The sequence below is a fragment of the Aedes albopictus genome, chromosome 1, assembly GCF_035046485.1.
Source record: "Aedes albopictus strain Foshan chromosome 1, AalbF5, whole genome shotgun sequence".
NCBI classification, from domain to species: Eukaryota; Metazoa; Arthropoda; class Insecta; order Diptera; family Culicidae; genus Aedes; species Aedes albopictus.
The window spans coordinates 321,766,949-321,787,464 of NC_085136.1; the positions used below are offsets into that span (position 1 = coordinate 321,766,949).

General features: G+C 45.9%; 1 protein-coding gene across 4 annotated transcripts in view; it reads right to left on the reverse strand.

Moving 5' to 3' along the window:
• The window catches only part of LOC109406630 (uncharacterized), a 688,592-nt gene that overhangs the window by 16,778 nt on the left and 651,298 nt on the right, over positions 1-20,516 (reverse strand). For all 4 annotated transcript variants that reach the window (XM_062847228.1, XM_062847227.1, XM_062847225.1 and 1 more), the window contains one exon: positions 16,727-16,893. In XM_062847228.1, coding sequence (XP_062703212.1) covers positions 16,727-16,893 — 167 coding nt within the window. The remainder of the gene's footprint in view (positions 1-16,726; positions 16,894-20,516) is intronic.

Here is a 20,516-nt window from a genome sequence, read left to right on the forward strand (position 1 = left end):
ACCAAATTTTAAGATAAGAGCGGTAATATAAACTATTTTCTATTAGCTTTCGACTGCTTTTTACCGAATATAGCTAAAAAATCTAGGAAAAAGTTATTGAGTAAATTAACTTTTGATATCATCGACCAAAAATTTGGGGTCACCCCTCAAAATGGTGTATCGGCCAAAAGTTTGGGGTCACTATCGTAAAACATGGAAAAGTGATTTGTTAATTTCTTCGTCATCTATAGTTTATTTTTAATTATTTTTGACTTATTTCAAAGATAAATAAATAAATTTACATTTGATGTTTTTAATTTAACATATTCAACGATTTTTATATATAAAAATGTTATGTAAAGTTAACACATTTCACCAACTTTAAAAAAATTAGGCAATTTTACGTTTTAGTATGTAAATTTAAACAAATATGTGTGGTTCAATATCTATGCAGTAAGTACCATTCTTTATGTTTCAAATAAGCCAAGAAGAATTAAAATTGAATGAAAGATGACAAAGATATCAACAAATCACTTTTCCATGTTTTACGACAGTGACCCCAAACTTTTGGCCGATGACATCAAGAGTTAATTTACTCAATAACTTTTTTCGTAGATTTTTTATCTAAGTTTGGTAAAAAGCAGTCGAAGGCTAATAAAAAATAGGTTATATTACCGCTCTCATCTTAAAATTTAGTCGACCAAATTTCCAGCGACACTGCCGTAAATTTATTCGCATGACATGTTTTTGAGGGGGTGACCCCAAACTTTTGATCGGGAGTGTATAAGTAGCCAGACAATTCTGTTCAGAACTTTATTTGAACTTTGTGGGATTTGAAAGTGCAGTTTGTCATGGGATTGTACTACATAGAATATAAAACGTAAAACTATTCGGTTCGTTTGCAGGAAAACATAAAAATGCTAATGTTTTCAATTACTATGGGATTTTACGACTGGGAACTTGATGGAAAAGGGGGATGGCTTTCTCAGTCTTTGATTCAAGAACGATTTTTATCTACATTCCCGACGTTTCGGCCTAGGGATTTGGCCTTTTTCAAGGGTCGCTGAAAACATGTATTTTAACATTTATCATTTAACATTTAACATTGAACATTTAACATTGAACATTTAACATTGAACATTTAACATATAAACATTGATAAAAACTCACTAGTGTCTACCGTCTATCGTTTTTGTAGTTTTTGCATAGAATGCTCTTCTGGGTTGCTTTTCATGTATACGTTTCAGCCCCACAATCGCCAGCCTACTGAAAAACGATTTTCCTCAAGTAAGAATAGCCTACAAAACACTACAAAACACAAAAACGATATTAAGATCGGTAAAAGACCCTCTCCCCATACTTGACCAGCATAATGTAATCTACAGTCTAAGCTGTGAAAACTGTCAACAAACCTACATTGGGATGACTAGAAACCAATTAAAAACACGTATGAACGGACACAGAAGCAATATACACGAATACACAAAACATATCCAAAACAACAAGACACAAACAGATGAAGAGATGATCAGATTAGGAGAAAAAACAGTCGTGATGAAACACATTATCGAAAATAACCATATGTTCAACACAACACAACCAAAAATCCTAGATAGAACAAACAGAACTGCAAAATTACCCATACTAGAAATGTGTCATATTGCCAGTAGATCCAACACAGTTAACCACCGTACCGATGTCGATGGTCTAAGCACGACGTATGCTGGACTTCTACACTCTATCAAAAAGTCCAATAGTCGAAAACGACACACCACCACTACCATAGAACAAATGTCAACAGAACAAACGGTTCAAAATCATCTTCCACAAAACTGAGAACGCACCCTAAAATGACCAATACCTCCCCTAAAGAAAAATTTCCACCATTCTTTTTAAACAGTCGTTACCAGTGCACAGTGTATAATACAAAAAATAAAAATCTAAAATAACAACACGTATACATGAAAAGCAACCCAGAAGAGCATTCTATATGCAAAAACTACAAAAACGATAGACGGTAGACACTAGTGAGTTTTTATCAATGTTTATATGTTAAATGTTCAATGTTAAATGTTCAATGTTAAATGTTAAATGATAAATGTTAAAATACATGTTTTCAGCGACCCTTGAAAAAGGCCAAATCCCTAGGCCGAAACGTCGGGAATGTAGATAAAAATCGTTCTTGAATCAAAGACTGAGAAAGCCATCCCCCTTTTCCGTTTTCAATTACAATTAGCATTTTGAAAATTGCCTTTTTCTAAAATGTTACACCAGTATAGCCGCGTCTTGGCCTCACTGTCCCCATCGATCGCATTTAAGTCTCGTCAAACCGAATATCAAGCCATCCTTCTTCCATCCCAGCTGACATCCAAATTGAATCCCGAACTGGTAGAAAGAAAACTCCACGCCACCCAACAGCAAAATCAAACAAGAATCCTAAACAAATTTTCGCCTCCCCACTAACAAGACCGTCATCGTCGTCGTCGTTGTCGATTGCCATTGTTGGAAAATGAAAGAGTCCCTACGCGGGCGGAGATCCTCGTCCGCTCCCAGGGCTCTTCCGGCGTCAGAACACAATTCCGTGTCTTGCTTCGCCGCGAGTCGATTTCTACATTCTTGCCAGAAGATGGTTGTTTCCGAATCGCGCGGGTAGGAAAAGTAGTAGAAGCTGCGGTTTGTTTAAGCGCAGTCAAGGGGTTTCGTATATGCAAATTTGTAATGGTTTGTGTTGTGTTGTGCTCGAAAGTGCTCGCTCAGACCAAGAACAAGAGCCAGCCGCCGCAGTCAGTGGCAGAGCATCCGATTCGGTATGCACATGTTTGTGGGTTTTTGTCAATCTTTCGTTCAAAACGGCAGAGGCAGGGTTCGGAAGCTTAGCTAGCAGCTGGGGTTTTGTAGTTGCTCCATCATCGTCTTTCTGTAGTGCTGGGCCGTCGGCATTCGACAGGAAAATTTGCACTCATGGATGGAAAGGCTGAGAATCGGTTCTCTGTGTCTCGCTGCTGGCCTTGGAGTTTCGACGTCGCCAGTGGAGCCGCAGCCGCCGAAGGATTATTAACAAATTTTTGCAATGCTATGCGGTTCCCGGCAGTCTGCATGGTCTAATGATGATGCCCTGCTCTGTTTTTGGGGTTTGAGCAAGAAACGGCTGACGAATGGCCGATGGTGTCTGTTGCACAGTTTAACAAATATATTGGTCATGGTGGGTTGCAAATATTTGCGAAGTTGGCTGTTGTGCTTTTTGAGGAGATGATGCTGACTTTTGCATTACATTTACTGACAATGATTCTACAGAATTCTGAAGACTTGAAAGTTTTCATGCATAAACTAAGAACTTGTATTTGCCAATTGAGAGATGCTATACAGATTGTTTTTAGTTAGATATCTTTTACATAACTATTGATGGCATTCCAAGTTCCAAAAATAGTTCTACGAGCTTTGCATACCTCGTGTTTCAAGATATACACATTATTCAACAATCCTTAACACATCCCCGTGAGTTCCCGGAGGAATCCCTGAAAGAGTTCCTGGAGGAATCCCTGAAAGGGTTCCTGGAGGAATCCCTGAAAGGGTTCCTGGAGGAATCCCTGAAAGGGTTCCTGGAGGAATCCCTGAAAGGGTTCCTGGAGGAATCCCTGAAAGGGTTCCTGGAGGAATCCCTGAAAGGGTTCCTGGAGGAATCCCTGAAAGGGTTCCTGGAGGAATCCCTGAAAGGATTCCTGGAGGAATCCCTGAAAGGGTTCCTGGAGGAATCCCTGAAAGGGTTCCTGGAGGAATCCCTGAAAGGGTTCCTGGAGGAATCCCTGAAAGGGTTCCTGGAGGAATCCCTGAAAGGGTTCCTGGAGGAATCCCTGAAAGGGTTCCTGGAGGAATCCCTGAAAGGGTTCCTGGAGGAATCCCTGAAAGGGTTCCTGGAGGAATCCCTGAAAGGGTTCCTGGAGGAATCCCTGAAAGGGTTCCTGGAGGAATCCCTGAAAGGGTTCCTGGAGGAATCCCTGAAAGGGTTCCTGGAGGAATCCCTGAAAGGGTTCCTGGAGGAATCCCTGAAAGGGTTCCTGGAGGAATCCCTGAAAGGGTTCCTGGAGGAATCCCTGAAAGGGTTCCTGGAGGAATCCCTGAAAGGGTTCCTGGAGGAATCCCTGAAAGGGTTCCTGGAGGAATCCCTGAAAGGGTTCCTGGAGGAATCCCTGAAAGGGTTCCTGGAGGAATCCCTGAAAGGGTTCCTGGAGGAATCCCTGAAAGGGTTCCTGGAGGAATCCCTGAAAGGGTTCCTGGAGGAATCCCTGAAAGGGTTCCTGGAGGAATCCCTGAAAGGGTTCCTGGAGGAATCCCTGAAAGGGTTCCTGGAGGAATCCCTGAAAGGGTTCCTGGAGGAATCCCTGAAAGGGTTCTTGTAGGAATCCCTGAAATGGTTCCTGGAGGAATCCCTGAAAGGGTTCCTGGAGGAATCCCTGAAGGAGTTCCTGGAGGAATCCCTGAAGGAGTTCCTGGAGGAATCCCTGAAGGAGTTCCTGGAGGAATCCCTGAAGGAGTTCCTGGAGGAATCCCTGAAGGAGTTCCTGGAGGAATCCCTGAAGGAGTTCCTGGAGGAATCCCTGAAGGAGTTCCTGGAGGAATCCCTGAAGGAGTTCCTGGAGGAATCCCTGAAGGAGTTCCTGGAGGAATCCCTGAAGGAGTTCCTGGAGGAATCCCTGAAGGAGTTCCTGGAGGAATCCCTGAAGGAGTTCCTGGAGGAATCCCTGAAGGAGTTCCTGGAGGAATCCCTGAAGGAGTTCCTGGAGGAATCCCTGAAGGAGTTCCTGGAGGAATCCCTGAAGGAGTTCCTGGAGGAATCCCTGAAGGAGTTCCTGGAGGAATCCCTGAAGGAGTTCCTGGAGGAATCCCTGAAGGAGTTCCTGGAGGAATCCCTGAAGGAGTTCCTGGAGGAATCCCTGAAGGAGTTCCTGAAGGAATCCCTGAAGGAGTTCCTGGAGGAATCCCTGAAGGAGTTCCTGGAGGAATCCCTGAAGGAGTTCCTGGAGGAATCCCTGAAGGAGTTCCTGGAGGAATCCCTGAAGGAGTTCCTGGAGGAATCCCTGAAGGAGTTCCTGAAGGAATCCCTGAAGGAGTTCCTGGAGGAATCCCTGAAGGAGTTCCTGGAGGAATCCCTGAAGGAGTTCCTGGAGGAATCCCTGAAGGAGTTCCTGGAGGAATCCCTGAAGGAGTTCCTGGAGGAATCCCTGAAGGAGTTCCTGGAGGAATCCCTGAAGGAGTTCCTGGAGGAATCCCTGAAGGAGTTCCTGGAGGAATCCCTGAAGGAGTTCCTGGAGGAATCCCTGAAGGAGTTCCTGGAGGAATCCCTGAAGGAGTTCCTGGAGGAATCCCTGAAGGAGTTCCTGGAGGAATCCCTGGAGGAGTTCCTGGAGGAATCCCTGAAGGAGTTCCTGGAGGAATCCCTGAAGGAGTTCCTGGAGGAATCCCTGAAGGAGTTCCTGGAGGAATCCCTGAAGGAGTTCCTGGAGGAATCCCTGAAGGAGTTCCTGGAGGAATCCCTGAAGGAGTTCCTGGAGGAATCCCTGAAGGAGTTCCTGGAGGAATCCCTGAAGGAGTTCCTCTAGGAATCTCTGAAGGAGTTCCTCTAGGAATCTCTGAAGGAGTTCCTCTAGGAATCTCTGAAGGAGTTCCTCAAGGAATCTCTGAAGGAGTTCCAGAAGGAATATATATGAAGGTGTTCGAGGAGGAATCAAGGAGTTCCTGAATGATACCTTCAGAAATTTCTACGATGATTTCTCCATGAATGTCTCCAGGAACTTTGTATTCGGAGTCTGGAGTAATCTTCGTAAAGATTTCTAGGAGCATTCCAGAAAAAGATTTTTGAGGAATCTTAGAAAAAGTTTCATGAGGAATCTCAGATTAAGTTTGTTGCAGAAATCCATGACAATAACTCTGTCTTGTAAATTTTTGCTAGAGCATTCCTGCAGAAATTTTACAAGAAGTGCTATTAAAGATTTTTCCAATAAGTCTTTCTTCTAAAATTTCTACAAGAGCCCCTCCATGCATCTTCCTCTTTTGGTTTCCAGGGTTTCTTGAATGATTCACGCGAAAATCACTACATTATCAGCCAAAATCTCTGTTCATCATTACCCTAGGATCTCGTTATTTACTTGCTGCATATGCACTAGTCGTAGATTCAGCTTCTAGTAATCCCCCTCGTGGATTGTCACCTCTAGAAGGGCACATTTTTGCACCAAACCAACTGCACTCAGGGGTCTCTGCGATGTCAACAGTTATCGCTCCTTTTCTAGCTCATCATCACATCACAGTTTCAACTCAAGACGTTGTCATCAACAACTATCGGCCTCATCAGAGCTTACCGGCACTTGATACCAGAAAAAGCTACATAGATACCAAGGCCGAAAGGTCCGCCTTGACGTGCTCAGTTCCCATAGTTTTTCGGCATCTCTCATCATCATCAACAACTGTGTGTCGTCGTAGTCCGTCATCCATCGACGACGACGGCTGGCTCCTATTTGGCCCTTTTTTGCGGTTTTCGGCCTTTCCCTGGTATTAAACCTCTTCATCATTCACGAGCCTACTTCAGCAGAACCAGCGGACGAAACACGCTTCTTATCCTTGGTTGGTGGTTGGGATATCACACGACCCCGATGGATGCTGCTGCTGCTCTTGTTGCCACCCAGATTAGATATTCTAGTTGGAGCGACTACGACGACGACGGATTCGACGACAGAAGATGATAACAGATTTCGCATACCCCAACCTAATTGTACCGTTGAATGGTCGTCGTCCTCATCAATGCGATCCCACCAGCGTCGTCGTCGTCGTCGTCGTCGTCGTCGTCGTCGTCATCGCCCTCGACGCCGTCGAGGGCTACAATGTTTTTACCCAAGTTCATGAGTTTTTTGCCGGCTGAGCCCTTTCTCGTGTTTAGAAGATGTTTGTTTTTTATTTCTTTGTTGCTTCTAGCCGAATCAGACAAGTTCGAGGACGACACTGGCGATGACAGCACACATTGCCCATCAGCTGACATTATCAAGTCGACTAATTTTCATCTGTCCCATGACTACTGTTGGTAGTTGGGTTGGTAGGTCTGTACCAACAACGGTACAAACACGATACGAGGATACCAACAAGATTGTACGGAAACAGCGTTCTTGCTTGTTGTTGCAGGGGTTTTCAAACCACAGCTTTTATTTGGTTTATTTTTCTTGACAAACCATTCTGCAGCAAACCAAATAAAATCTCAAAATTTTCGTTTCAATTCCTGCGTATATAGTGGCCGATTCGGCTCCCCGAGAGAAAACATCGAAGGCAGAGAAAACAGAAAAGACAGAGAAGACAGAGAAGACAGAGAAGACAGAGAAGACAGAGAAGACAGAGAAGACAGAGAAGACAGAGAAGACAGAGAAGACAGAGAAGACAGAGAAGACAGAGAAGACAGAGAAGACAGAGAAGACAGAGAAGACAGAGAAGACAGAGAAGACAGAGAAGACAGAGAAGACAGAGAAGACAGAGAAGACAGAGAAGACAGAGAAGACAGAGAAGACAGAGAAGACAGAGAAGACAGAGAAGACAGAGAAGACAGAGAAGACAGAGAAGACAGAGAAGACAGAGAAGACAGAGAAGACAGAGAAGACAGAGAAGACAGAGAAGACAGAGAAGACAGAGAAGACAGAGAAGACAGAGAAGACAGAGAAGACAGAGAAGACAGAGAAGACAGAGAAGACAGAGAAGACAGAGAAGACAGAGAAGACAGAGAAGACAGAGAAGACAGAGAAGACAGAGAAGACAGAGAAGACAGAGAAGACAGAGAAGACAGAGAAGACAGAGAAGACAGAGAAGACAGAGAAGACAGAGAAGACAGAGAAGACAGAGAAGACAGAGAAGACAGAGAAGACAGAGAAGACAGAGAAGACAGAGAAGACAGAGAAGACAGAGAAGACAGAGAAGACAGAGAAGACAGAGAAGACAGAGAAGACAGAGAAGACAGAGAAGACAGAGAAGACAGAGAAGACAGAGAAGACAGAGAAGACAGAGAAGACAGAGAAGACAGAGAAGACAGAGAAGACAGAGAAGACAGAGAAGACAGAGAAGACAGAGAAGACAGAGAAGACAGAGAAGACAGAGAAGACAGAGAAGACAGAGAAGACAGAGAAGACAGAGAAGACAGAGAAGACAGAGAAGACAGAGAAGACAGAGAAGACAGAGAAGACAGAGAAGACAGAGAAGACAGAGAAGACAGAGAAGACAGAGAAGACAGAGAAGACAGAGAAGACAGAGAAGACAGAGAAGACAGAGAAGACAGAGAAGACAGAGAAGACAGAGAAGACAGAGAAGACAGAGAAGACAGAGAAGACAGAGAAGACAGAGAAGACAGAGAAGACAGAGAAGACAGAGAAGACAGAGAAGACAGAGAAGACAGAGAAGACAGAGAAGACAGAGAAGACAGAGAAGACAGAGAAGACAGAGAAGACAGAGAAGACAGAGAAGACAGAGAAGACAGAGAAGACAGAGAAGACAGAGAAGACAGAGAAGACAGAGAAGACAGAGAAGACAGAGAAGACAGAGAAGACAGAGAAGACAGAGAAGACAGAGAAGACAGAGAAGACAGAGAAGACAATGATGTGGCTCTTGTTCAAATTGAAGTAGCCTTTACTTTACGAGTAAACCACAACAATCTCCAATGGAGAACCACTGCTGCTTTCGTTGCCACACACAGATGAAGTCAATTCCTGATTGCTGGTATGCTGGGAACCGAAGCGCACGCTTCTAGATTTTGAAGAATCATGTCACCCGGAATGGATTGTGGGACCGAAGACGAACGAAGAAGACTTCAGCTCATTTCCAAGCAGTCATCACCCAAAGGCTAGCGCTTTGGCTTACATCCCCACGTGTTCCGTCGCATTTCCATCTCAAACTGTAACCTCTCTACCGGGATGAACCTTTATCGTCGTAGGCTTGGGGGACACTTCAGAGGCCTTGTATGTTGTTGTACAAGCAGAATGGTTCCTGACCGTGTGACAAACAAGAACAACCGCCCAGAACCCTGGCATGCTAATACCATTGATGACATACACCCCCACCGACCGGGCGGTGGCACCCACTCCCAAGCAGGAGTGTGGGTGCCGCGCTTGATGTGTACAACAACGAGAGATGTAATGATTATGTTGAATTCATGCTCTCGGAAATTCGTTGCTCTGCTTTTTGCCTCCTCCGGGGAGATGTACCTATAGGTTAACTGGCATGGAGGCGGTCATGGTGGACGTAGAACCGAAACCAGCAGACAGACGGGAAGGATGTTGTCATTTGGGTACAAAGTCAGCGCTCGGTTGACGTTGTAAATGGACGATAAACAATAACAACAACAGCAGCAACAGCAGCGGTAACGACATGCAAGTACAAGAAAACACTCTCTGCCGGGGTTGCATCCATTTTCAGATGAGGACGACAACAACGACGACAGCAACAACGACGACGGTATGGTGAAAAGGCAACCAAGGCTCCGGACCAGAGCTTGACGTGACTGGCGGGAATAATTGGGACAAAATTTACATACAAATGATTAGTTAGGAGCTGTTTAAAAATGGAGAAGAACGATGACTAGCAACTCCAGGTATGAAAGATGCAAGAGTGCTGTTGTTTCTGCTGCAGATTATAGTTATTGGTTCGCTGAGAGGTCCGAACACTTCAGAAAGGGGTATTTCAGGATAGTGCTGTGCAAGTGCAGACACATGGGAAAGCTCTGTGTATCAGAGATAATTGATGTTTCCACATTTTGTAGAAAAGAACAGCCTTTGATTAATAATTTTTGTCTTGATACTTTATGGCCTACACTGTGCAGAATAGTTGTCCTATGTTAATAGGACAATGTACGCCGAATCAAGCATCTTCAACAGCAAAGCGCTAACGTGGGAACGTGCTGAATATGGCTTAAGCTTGTTGTTCCTCCGGCAGACTAGCTATGTGCCCAGCCCACCGTAGCCTGCCCCGTGTTATATTCGCTTCACTAAACTACTAAACTTTCCCAAACTTTAAGCCTCTCCGGGAAGGGGGGTGGGGGGTGGTTGTTGTCAAGTCGTGCATGGTGCCCATGAGTGCAACGAACCTCAACACTTTTACAACATGTTCTTGAAAGAATATCTAGCTGTAACATTTTCTATACAGCCGTATTGTTCTTGAAAAAAAAAACAAAACAAACTGGATCTTCCTACATTTATCAGACCATTCCCAACTAACAATCACTCATTTTACAAGCACCTTTACGACGAATTGATTCAGCATGATGCTGAATAACATTTGGATAATTTTCAGGCACAACCTTTGTTCGGGTTTTGTTCACACAAATTTGGAGAAACTTTAAAGCATAGTGTTGTGTACCAACTGAAATGTTTGTTGTTAAATCGTTTTACAAATACATAGTAAAGCTGTTATTCAGCTTTAGCAAAAATGATTAAAAATAAAAAAAAATGCAAAATTTTTCAATTTCCACAAGAGTTTATAATTGGAACTTAATGCTGTGAACAAATATTGTGAAATAATAACTACACATAAATTTACCTAAATCCAGATTCGAACTCGAGACCCGTCGATTGCCAGCCGCATGCCTTCCTATCTGCGCCATCCTAGAGATGATGAATTGCAGCGCTCAAATCAAAACATAAACTTCCCGTGGTTTAATAATGATCAGACTCTCACTCCTATAAAGCAGTGGTGAATTAGCACAACATTATGGTTAACGACTGAACAACAGATTAATTCAGCTGTTGTTCGGTAAAAAACACGTGTTTTTCATCATGTACTCTGAGTCGAAGTATGATGAAACGAAAGCGCTTATTTGACTTGTGAAAAACACATTATACAGATACATGTCCTAATTTTTACATGAACAAGAAGCAGAAAAAAGTCTTGTTAAACTATGCTGTAAAGGAATTACTGCGTGTCGAGTAAAAATCTTATTAAACGCTCGAAAAGTGTTTTAAATTATCATTGTTTATACCAATACGAAAAGTTGAACATTGACTACTTTTTCAATTGAAAAAGCATTTGTACAGTAATGTGTACAGCATAATTTTAGTTCAGCTATAATTACTATTATAAAGCAACAATTCAGCATGCATGCTTGTTTGCGGCTGACGATTGTTAGTTGGGTTGTCCCATCGGCATTGATTCACATCACTCAAACCCATTATCGAACGTAAATGCAAATTTTCCCGCAGGCCTACTTCCCATCGTGTGTGAGTGAGCTACAATGTACACACCTTACGGCCATTTAACGTGTTACACCGAAGTCGCTTCTTGCTGCACAACCATCTTCTCATCCAGTTCACTTTTGCTCACTCAGCCTTCCAGCAGTCATGCACAAGAAGAGACAACAATGTAGGTATGGTGTGGTATCGCATCGCATAACGACAACACAGCAGCGTCGACGTTGCTATCGAAGGCAATCGATTTCCACATTCACAGTGCAGTGATGGTGGTGCCACAACGAGAGGTCGGCAGAGACTTGAGTCGAAACAATGACACACCACCACCGCCGCTGCCGTCAAGAGAGCAGTCTGTCAAAACGAGCCCCTGCGGGGCCAGCTGAAAAACTCCCCGCAGTCGCACACACCCCCTTGTCATTCGATGGATGGTGTTTACAATGCAATGTTTTATGCAACAAAACAGGAATTCCTGAGCGGCTCCACCGGGCTGCCGCCACTACAGTCAACTACGGTCCTCAAACACTGTGAGCACACAGACAAATGGAACGCCCAGTTCCCTCCGTTAAAGAACTGCCGATAGATATTTGATTGAGAATGGTTGTCACAACGAGAGGCGAGTGCATCGCGCCACTTGGCGAGCGTTTGACGTTTAACACTACCGCCATCTGTTAGTCAAGCTGCATGCAACTCCATTTCGAGGCTTAAATCAACTAGAAACGTTCGAATTATGTTCCTCACATCCATTTGTCTGTGGCTCTGCCACCTGACTAAGCTGAAGGGGGTTTACGTAGCTGCGTGTTCCATTTTATGCCGTAACGGAGCGTTTGTTTGCTGCCTCGAGTTAGACGAGGAAAATCGGCTTTGTCATTGATATCCACCTGGATTATAGCATACTACTATTCTAGTGGTAGTCTGGAAAGCTGAATGTGTCACGAAAAAAATGTGCATTTTCTTCCCGAAGTCATTTTCAGTTATTGGAAATTCTAGTGCGGAGAAAAAAGCCATCTCCCTGCAGAGGGATAGAGAGTTGAATGCCGAGGAACATCCGTATCGATCTGCGTCGATCCAGGACAATTCACAACAGCAGTTTAGTGCGGACTGACGGATTGTGTGAGCTCACAGCATGTAAAATGTTTTCATTTGCTAAAGTGAACGTGTGTTTGATTGGTTTTGTGTCCACGAGCATGTCCAATTCTTTGTTTGTTGGCACACATGGCCCAGTTCAACAATCGGTCAGAGAGACAGGCAGCCAAAAATCCAGACCCGACCCGAGAGCTTCACATGAGCAGTGAAAAGCAGAGGAAAAGCCTCTCTAATTGATTTTACGGGGAAAAGTGGTACACTTTTGTCTCCGGTGTTCAATATTTCATTCCATTGATGCCACCAGTTGGTTGCAACGGTGTGGCTGATGCGTGCCATTGTCGTTTCAGGTTGATTTAGTGGCACTGGAAGCACGTTTCGAGCCGTGGAGAATGCTAGAAATTGAACAAATCTACCTGTGGTCTGTCCAGGTGAGGATATTGCTAATCAGAAGCCAGTGGATCCACGTAGAGAGGCTGCTCATTCGTCCAATCCTATAAAGATGGCTTCAATATTCAAATGACAAAAGAACAGAAAGAAATGCGTAGAAAGCTTCTCCAGGGATGTGCTTGAAAGCCCTTTACACAAAAAAGAAAGGTTTGTACGAAGTGAAGCATGGGAGGCCTTTCAAAGAGAAGTTTGAAACACTTCTCAGGAGAGAAGCCTGGGAGACTTCTCCTGGGGAGAAGCCTGGAAGACTTCTCCTGGGGAGAAGCCTGGCTGACTTCTCCTGGGGAGAAGCCTGGGAGACTTCTCCTGGGGACAAGCCTGGGAGACTTCTCCTGGGGAGAAGCCTGGGAGACTTCTCCTGGGGACAAGCCTGGGAGACTTCTCCTGGGGAGAAGCCTGGGAGACTTCTCCTGGGGAGAAGCCTGCAAGACTTCTCCTGGAGAGAAGCCTGGGAGACTTCTCCTGGAGAGAAGCCTGGGAGACTTCTCCTGGGGAGAAGCCTGCAAGACTTCTCCTGGAGAGAAGCCTGGGAGACTTCTCCTGAGGAGAAGCCTGGGCGACTTCTCCTGGGGAGAAGCCTGGGAGACTTCTCCTGGGGAGAAGCCTGGAAGATTTCTCCTGGGGAGAAGCCTGGGAGACTTCTCCTGGGGAGAAGCCTGGGAGACTTCTCCTGGGGAGAAGCCTGGGAGACTTCTCCTGGGGAGAAGCCTGGGAGACTTCTCCTGGGGAGAAGCCTGGGAGACTTCTCCTGGGGAGAAGCCTGGGAGACTTCTCCTGGGGAGAAGCCTAGGAGACTTCTCCTGGGGAGAAGCCTGGGAGACTTCTCCTGGGGACAAGCCTGAGAGACTTCTCCTGGGGAGAAGCCTGGGAGACTTCTCCTGGGGAGAAGCCTGCAAGACTTCTCCTGGAGAGAAGCCTGGGAGACTTCTCCTGGGGAGAAGCCTAGGAGACTTCTCCTGGGGAGAAGCCTGGGAGACTTCTCCTGGGGAGAAGCCTGGGAGACTTCTCCTGGGGAGAAGCCTGGGAGACTTCTCCTGGGGAGAAGCCTGGGAGACTTCTCCTGGGGAGAAGCCTGGGAGACTTCTCCTGAGGAGAAGCCTGGGAGACTTCTCCTGGGGAGAAGCCTGGGAGACTTCTCCTGGGGAGAAGCCTGGGAGACTTCTCCTGGGGAGAAGCCTGGGAGACTTCTCCTGGGGAGAAGCCTGGGAGACTTCTCCTGGGGAGAAGCCTGGGAGACTTCTCCTGGGGAGAAGCCTGGGAGACTTCTCCTGGGGAGAAGCCTGGGAGACTTCTCCTGGGGAGAAGCCTGGGAGACTTCTCCTGGGGAGAAGCCTGGGAGACTTCTCCTGGGGAGAAGCCTGGGAGACTTCTCCTGGTGAGAAGCCTGGGAGACTTCTCCTGGTGAGAAGCCTGGGAGACTTCTCCTGGGGAGAAGCCTGGGAGACTTCTCCTGGGGAGATGCCTGGGAGACTTCTCCTGGGGAGAAGCCTGGGAGACTTCTCCTGGGGAGAAGCCTGGGAGACTTCTCCTGGGGAGAAGCCTGGGAGACTTCTCCTGGGGAGAAGCCTGGGAGACTTCTCCTGGGGAGAAGCCTGGGAGACTTCTCCTGGGGAGAAGCCTGGGAGACTTCTCCTGGGGAGAAGCCTGGGAGACTTCTCCTGGCGAGAAGCCTGGGAGACTTCTCCTGGGGAGAAGCCTGGGAGACTTCTCCTGGGGAGAAGCCTGCAAGACTTCTCCTGGAGAGAAGCCTGGGAGACTTCTCCTGGGGAGAAGCATGCAAGACTTCTCCTGGAGAGAAGCCTGGGAGACTTCTCCTGGGGAGAAGCCTGGGCGACTTCTCCTGGGGAGAAGCCTGGGCGACTTCTCCTGGGGAGAAGCCTGGGCGACTTCTCCTGGGGAGAAGCCTGGAAGATTTCTCCTGGGGAGAAGCCTGGGAGACTTCTCCTGGGGAGAAGCCTGGGAGACTTCTCCTGGGGAGAAGCCTAGGAGACTTCTCCTGGGGAGAAGCCTGGGAGACTTCTCCTGGGGACAAGCCTGAGAGACTTCTCCTGGGGAGAAGCCTGGGAGACTTCTCCTGGGGAGAAGCCTGCAAGACTTCTCCTGGAGAGAAGCCTGGGAGACTTCTCCTGGGGAGAAGCCTAGGAGACTTCTCCTGGGGAGAAGCCTGGGAGACTTCTCCTGGGGAGAAGCCTGCAAGACTTCTCCTGGAGAGAAGCCTGGGAGACTTCTCCTGGGGAGAAGCCTGGGAGACTTCTCCTGGGGAGAAGCCTGCAAGACTTCTCCTGGAGAGAAGCCTGGGAGACTTCTCCTGGGGAGAAGCCTAGGAGACTTCTCCTGGGAGACTTCTCCTGAGGAGAAGCCTGGGAGACTTCTCATGAGGAGAAGCCTGGGAGACTTCTCCTGAGAAGAAGCCTGGGAGACTTCTCCTGAGGAGAAGCCTGGGAGACTTCTCCTGGGGAGAAGCCTGGGAGACTTCTCCTGGGGAGAAGCCTGGGAGACTTCTCCTGGGGAGAAGCCTGGGAGACTTCTCCTGGGGAGAAGCCTGGGAGACTTCTCCTGGGGAGAAGCCTGGGAGACTTCTCCTGGGGAGAAGCCTGGGAGACTTCTCCTGGGGAGAAGCCTGGGAGACTTCTCCTGGGGAGAAGCCTGGGAGACTTCTCCTGGGGAGAAGCCTGGGAGACTTCTCCTGGGGAGAAGCCTGGGAGACTTCTCCTGGGGAGAAGCCTGGAAGACTTCTCCTGTGGAGAAGCCTGGAAGACTTCTCCTGTGGAGAAGCCTGGAAGACTTCTCCTGTGGAGAAGCCTGGAAGACTTCTCCTGTGGAGAAGCCTGGAAGACTTCTCCTGTGGAGAAGCCTGGAAGACTTCTCCTGTGGAGAAGCCTGGAAGACTTCTCCTGTGGAGAAGCCTGGAAGACTTCTCCTGTGGAGAAGCCTGGAAGACTTCTCCTGTGGAGAAGCCTGGAAGACTTCTCCTGTGGAGAAGCCTGGAAGACTTCTCCTGTGGAGAAGCCTGGAAGACTTCTCCTGTGGAGAAGCCTGGAAGACTTCTCCTGTGGAGAAGCCTGGAAGACTTCTCCTGTGGAGAAGCCTGGAAGACTTCTCCTGTGGAGAAGCCTGGAAGACTTCTCCTGTGGAGAAGCCTGGAAGACTTCTCCTGTGGAGAAGCCTGGAAGACTTCTCCTGTGGAGAAGCCTGGAAGACTTCTCCTGTGGAGAAGCCTGGAAGACTTCTCCTGTGGAGAAGCCTGGAAGACTTCTCCTGTGGAGAAGCCTGGAAGACTTCTCCTGTGGAGAAGCCTGGAAGACTTCTCCTGTGGAGAAGCCTGGAAGACTTCTCCTGTGGAGAAGCCTGGAAGACTTCTCCTGTGGAGAAGCCTGGAAGACTTCTCCTGTGGAGAAGCCTGGAAGACTTCTCCTGTGGAGAAGCCTGGAAGACTTCTCCTGGAGAGAAGCCTGGGAGACTTCTCCTGGAGAGAAGCCTGAAGGACTTCTCCAGAGAGAAGCTTAAAAGGTTTCTCCAGATTAATTTTTTTTTTGTTTTTATTAATGTGTATTTTAACTTAAATTCTCCAGATTAAAGCTTGAAAGGCTTCTCCAGAGAAATTTCGATTCGATTTCGATTCGTTTTCGATTCGTTTTCGATTCGATTACGATTCGATTTCGATTCGATTTCGATTCGATTTTGATTCGATTTCGATTTGATTTCGATTCGATTTTGATTCGATTTCGATTCGATTTCGATTCGATTTCGATTCGATTTCGATTCGATTTCGATTCGATTTCGATTCGATTTCGATTCGATTTCGATTCGATTTCGATTCGATTTCGATTCGATTTCGATTCGATTTCGATTCGATTTCGATTCGATTTCGATTCGATTTCGATTCGATTTCGATTCGATTTCGATTCGATTTCGATTCGATTTCGATTCGATTTCGATTCGATTTCTCATAGGTGGCTGATACAAAAATGCTGATTCTGTTTTAGAAAAAAAAATCAAAATAAAAGTCTACTCACCATTAAGACTAGGCTGCGAATACTGTACAAAGCCCTCGGAGATGTACCGGCTGCTCCGCAGGGTGGAGGAAGCTCGACTGCACCGGGGATCGCCCGGTTGCCGCTGGAAGTCGTCCTCGAACACATCGTCCTCGGCGTACATCGATGGCACATCGGTCCTGGCAGGTCTGCAACGGGTGAGATAACGAGAGGCAACCAATCAATGATGACTGCTGCTGCTGCTTGGGAATCGAGATGGAAGAAAGCAGAAATCTTATCCTTTTTCTTCTATCGCAGAGGGCGTATCAAATTTTGACCTCAGCGTGAGGGATGGGGCGATACGTGATATCTCTTTGGTTGGATGGTCGGTTGGATGGAAGTGAGACACCCACTGTTGGCCAAGTCGACCGAACTGGAAAAGCTGACGACCCTCATTAATGGAAAGCATGTCGGCTTTGGGTAGACTTCTTGCTGAGACAGAGGAAAAGAAAACTCAGCTGGAAAGAAACTTGAGACCGTTTCTATCACGTTTCGGAAATCTGGTGTAAGCCTGAGGTAGTTGGCTTGAGGCTCGACATGTAAATCTGTGATTTTCGTGAAAGAAGTTTTTTGTTCCAGTTCTATTTTCTTTGTTTTTTAGATCTTTTATACAATATTCGCAATTTAAGGGGTAATAAAACCACAATAAAACAACAATAAAACCTCTTTTGTTCCTGGAAGTAGACGCCATTAACAGGGATTAAAACTAAAACTTTGAGGTTAATTTCGGTTTAACAAAAATGACCATGACATCACCTAGACTTTTAAGGTTTTAAAATGGTTTTAATATAGCTTGAGGTTTCAGAAAAGTAAGATTAAAACCTTGTGTGCTACTTCTGATCAATTTACATATATTTTCAAAGTAAAGCATCTCATTTTGTCACCGCTGACTTCTGGTCGCATGGAATGGAAATTCTCCAGAAAAAGTATAATCAGATAGAAGACAGAAGCAAATTGAACTTTGACACTTTGCAAATTAAGTACTCGATACTCACTGGACGAAGTAAAGTTTTAGGTTTATGGAAAAAGGAAGCCTGGCCATAAACAGTGTTGGAAGTGATTAAATCTTCAGATTGTAAAAAGTTGTAAAAATAATTATTAAATATCCGGAGTAGAAGCTACCACCCTGAAAAGAAAAAAAAAATATCTTTCCATAGATTTTGAATTCAAGAATCGCCTCAAATTGAATGGCTTCTGATATGAATAACACGATCCAATTATCTCCTTTCATCCGCTTAACTACGAGCTAAACTTCCTTTTTTCAATAGAAAAGATAAAACACCTACAAAATGTTCCGTTCAGCCCTACATCCAACCAGTAATTGGCCTCTGCACCTCCCACCGAGTCAGTCAGGGTTCAATTTGCTACAAACTCTCCAAGTCCATTCAACACGCCTAATGGGATCCGGGATCCAAAATTTGACTGTTGAAATACTAAGCTCTCCATCTCTCCCACATATAGAAGACACCCGATGGAAAGTCCTCGTTCACGGAAAGAATAGAGAAATACACTCTGAATAGACCGGATCACTTCACCAGAAATCACCTTTTCTCGCATACCCAACCCACCCAACCACTGATATCCCATTCATCCTTTCTAACCCCTCTAAATCCCGGAGAGGAAACGAAATCCTCTACGACGGTGTCCTTGCGTCCTAGTAGGAATCGAATCCCGGCCGTAACGCTGCTCCTATCTTCCTCTAGTTTATTGACGGAGAAAAATGTAATTCTCTGTGTGCAGATTGGTGGTGTGTGTGTGTGTGGTGCTGGCAGAAGGCGATTCTATTCATGGTCCGAGAACAGATGCGAAGAAGGTGGGGAGGAGGGGCGTTGATTGGCATTGAAAAGAATGTTGAAATTATTGAAATTGGACGGTGTGAAATTTGCATTCGGAAGCTGACTGTCAGGACGGAAGGCGGGCGAACGTGAATGTCATGATTGGTGGTGTTTCTGTGGATAAATTTCAAGTTACAGAAGAGTTCCAACGGGCAAGCTCAAAAGACTTCACCCTGAATGCTACCTCCCTGAAAGCTTTAAAAGACTTTCCTATGAAAGCTTGGAAAGGCTTCCCCTTGAATGCTTAGAAAGGTTTCTCCCTGGAAGCTAGGAAAGGTTTCCTCCTGGAAACTTGAGAAGGCTTTTTCGTGGAATCTTTATAAGATTTTCTTTTGGAAGCTTTATAAGGCTTCCTCTTGGTAGCTTTGAAAGCTTCCCCCCGGGGATGTTGCAGTCATCCAGGAAGCTTAAGAAGGCTTCCTCCTGGAAGCTTAAGGGGGTTGGCCTGTAAGCTTGAGAAGGCTTCCCCCTAAATGCTTGGAGAGGTTTTCTCCTGGAAGCTTGAGAAGGCTCTTGGAAGCTTTACAAGGCTTCCTCTTGGAAGCTTTGAGGCTTCCTTCTGGGAAGCTTGGGAAGGCTTCTTCCTGGAAACTTGGAGAGGCTTCCCCAGAGAAGCTTCCCCCAAAATGCTTCTCCCTGAAAGGTTCGAAAGGCTTCCCTCTGGAAGACTGGAAGGGCGTCCCCCTGAAAGCTTGGAAAGATTTCCCCTATTGGAAGCTTGAAAAGGCTTCCCCCTTGAAGTTTGGAAGGGCTTCTTCCTTAAAGATCAAATAGGTTTCACCTGAAGACTTCTTTAGATTTTCCTAACCTAACCTGGAATCTTTAGATCTTCACCCAGGAAGTTTGAAAACTTAAAAAGTCTCCTCTTAGAAGGTTGGCCATATTTTGAGTTCCGAAAATTTGAATACGTGTACATTCATCGCTACTAGAACACTAGAAAGCTAATTTGTCTTTTGATTTACAAGTTTTCATATCTAATTGTCAGGGCCAATGACAAGCAACACGTTGGTGAACGATGTGTCATTCTATCGGGTTAGGCGGTTTGACGAAACTTCACCCTAGCCGGCACATAAAACTAGTCCGGATTTCCGTCCGTAAAGTAGTCATAAGGTAATAAAGTTTTTTCGTTTTACTTGTAGCATAATAACCATGGAATTCTCTCAGAGAGCTCATGAGATGAATACATATTTTAGGGCCGAATGCTACAAGAATCCATAGCACAGTAAAACCTCAATTAATATACTAAAGCAGTTCCCAACTAGCTATCCCAATCCCAAGTAAAGCATTTCGCTCATACTATGTTTTTGCAAATTTCCCCCGGAGAGGGGAAGGGAGGGGGGGTTGTTGGTTGGAGAGTTTTCTGTGGCTTTTCATAGCGTTTCAGTGGATTTAAAGGGGTTCATAGGGCTTCAGAGGGGCTCAGATGGCTTCAGAACAGTCAATGAGAAGTCTACAGTGAACTCAGAGGGGTTTCGAGAAGTTTCATGGCGTTTCAGTAGATTTTAAGAGGTACAGCTGACTTCAGAGCGATCCAGAGGGATTCAGTACAGTTCAAAAGACTTCTGCAGTGATCTCATGAGAGGCTTTCGAGGGCTTTCAATAAACTTCAGGATGTTTCAGTAAAGTTTAAGCTTTAAGAGAAGTCTACGGGAGCTTTATGAGGGGTTTCTTGGGCGGGTGTTGAGGAGTTTCAGTATATTTCAGAGGGTGGGTGTTCATGGGGTTTCAGGGCGCTTCGGTAGAGTTTAACCCTTTTTGTGCATTAGGGTCATGTTTGACCCAAACCGTGTACTACGTCAGCGAGCTATTTCCAACGTGAGGCATCGGGAAACACATCAGGGGTTTTAGGGTGATTTCAAGGCGTTTTAAGGAATTTCAGGAGTTTCAGCAGAGTGTATCCAGAAGTCTAAATCGAAGTTGTTCAGATGAACTTTTCC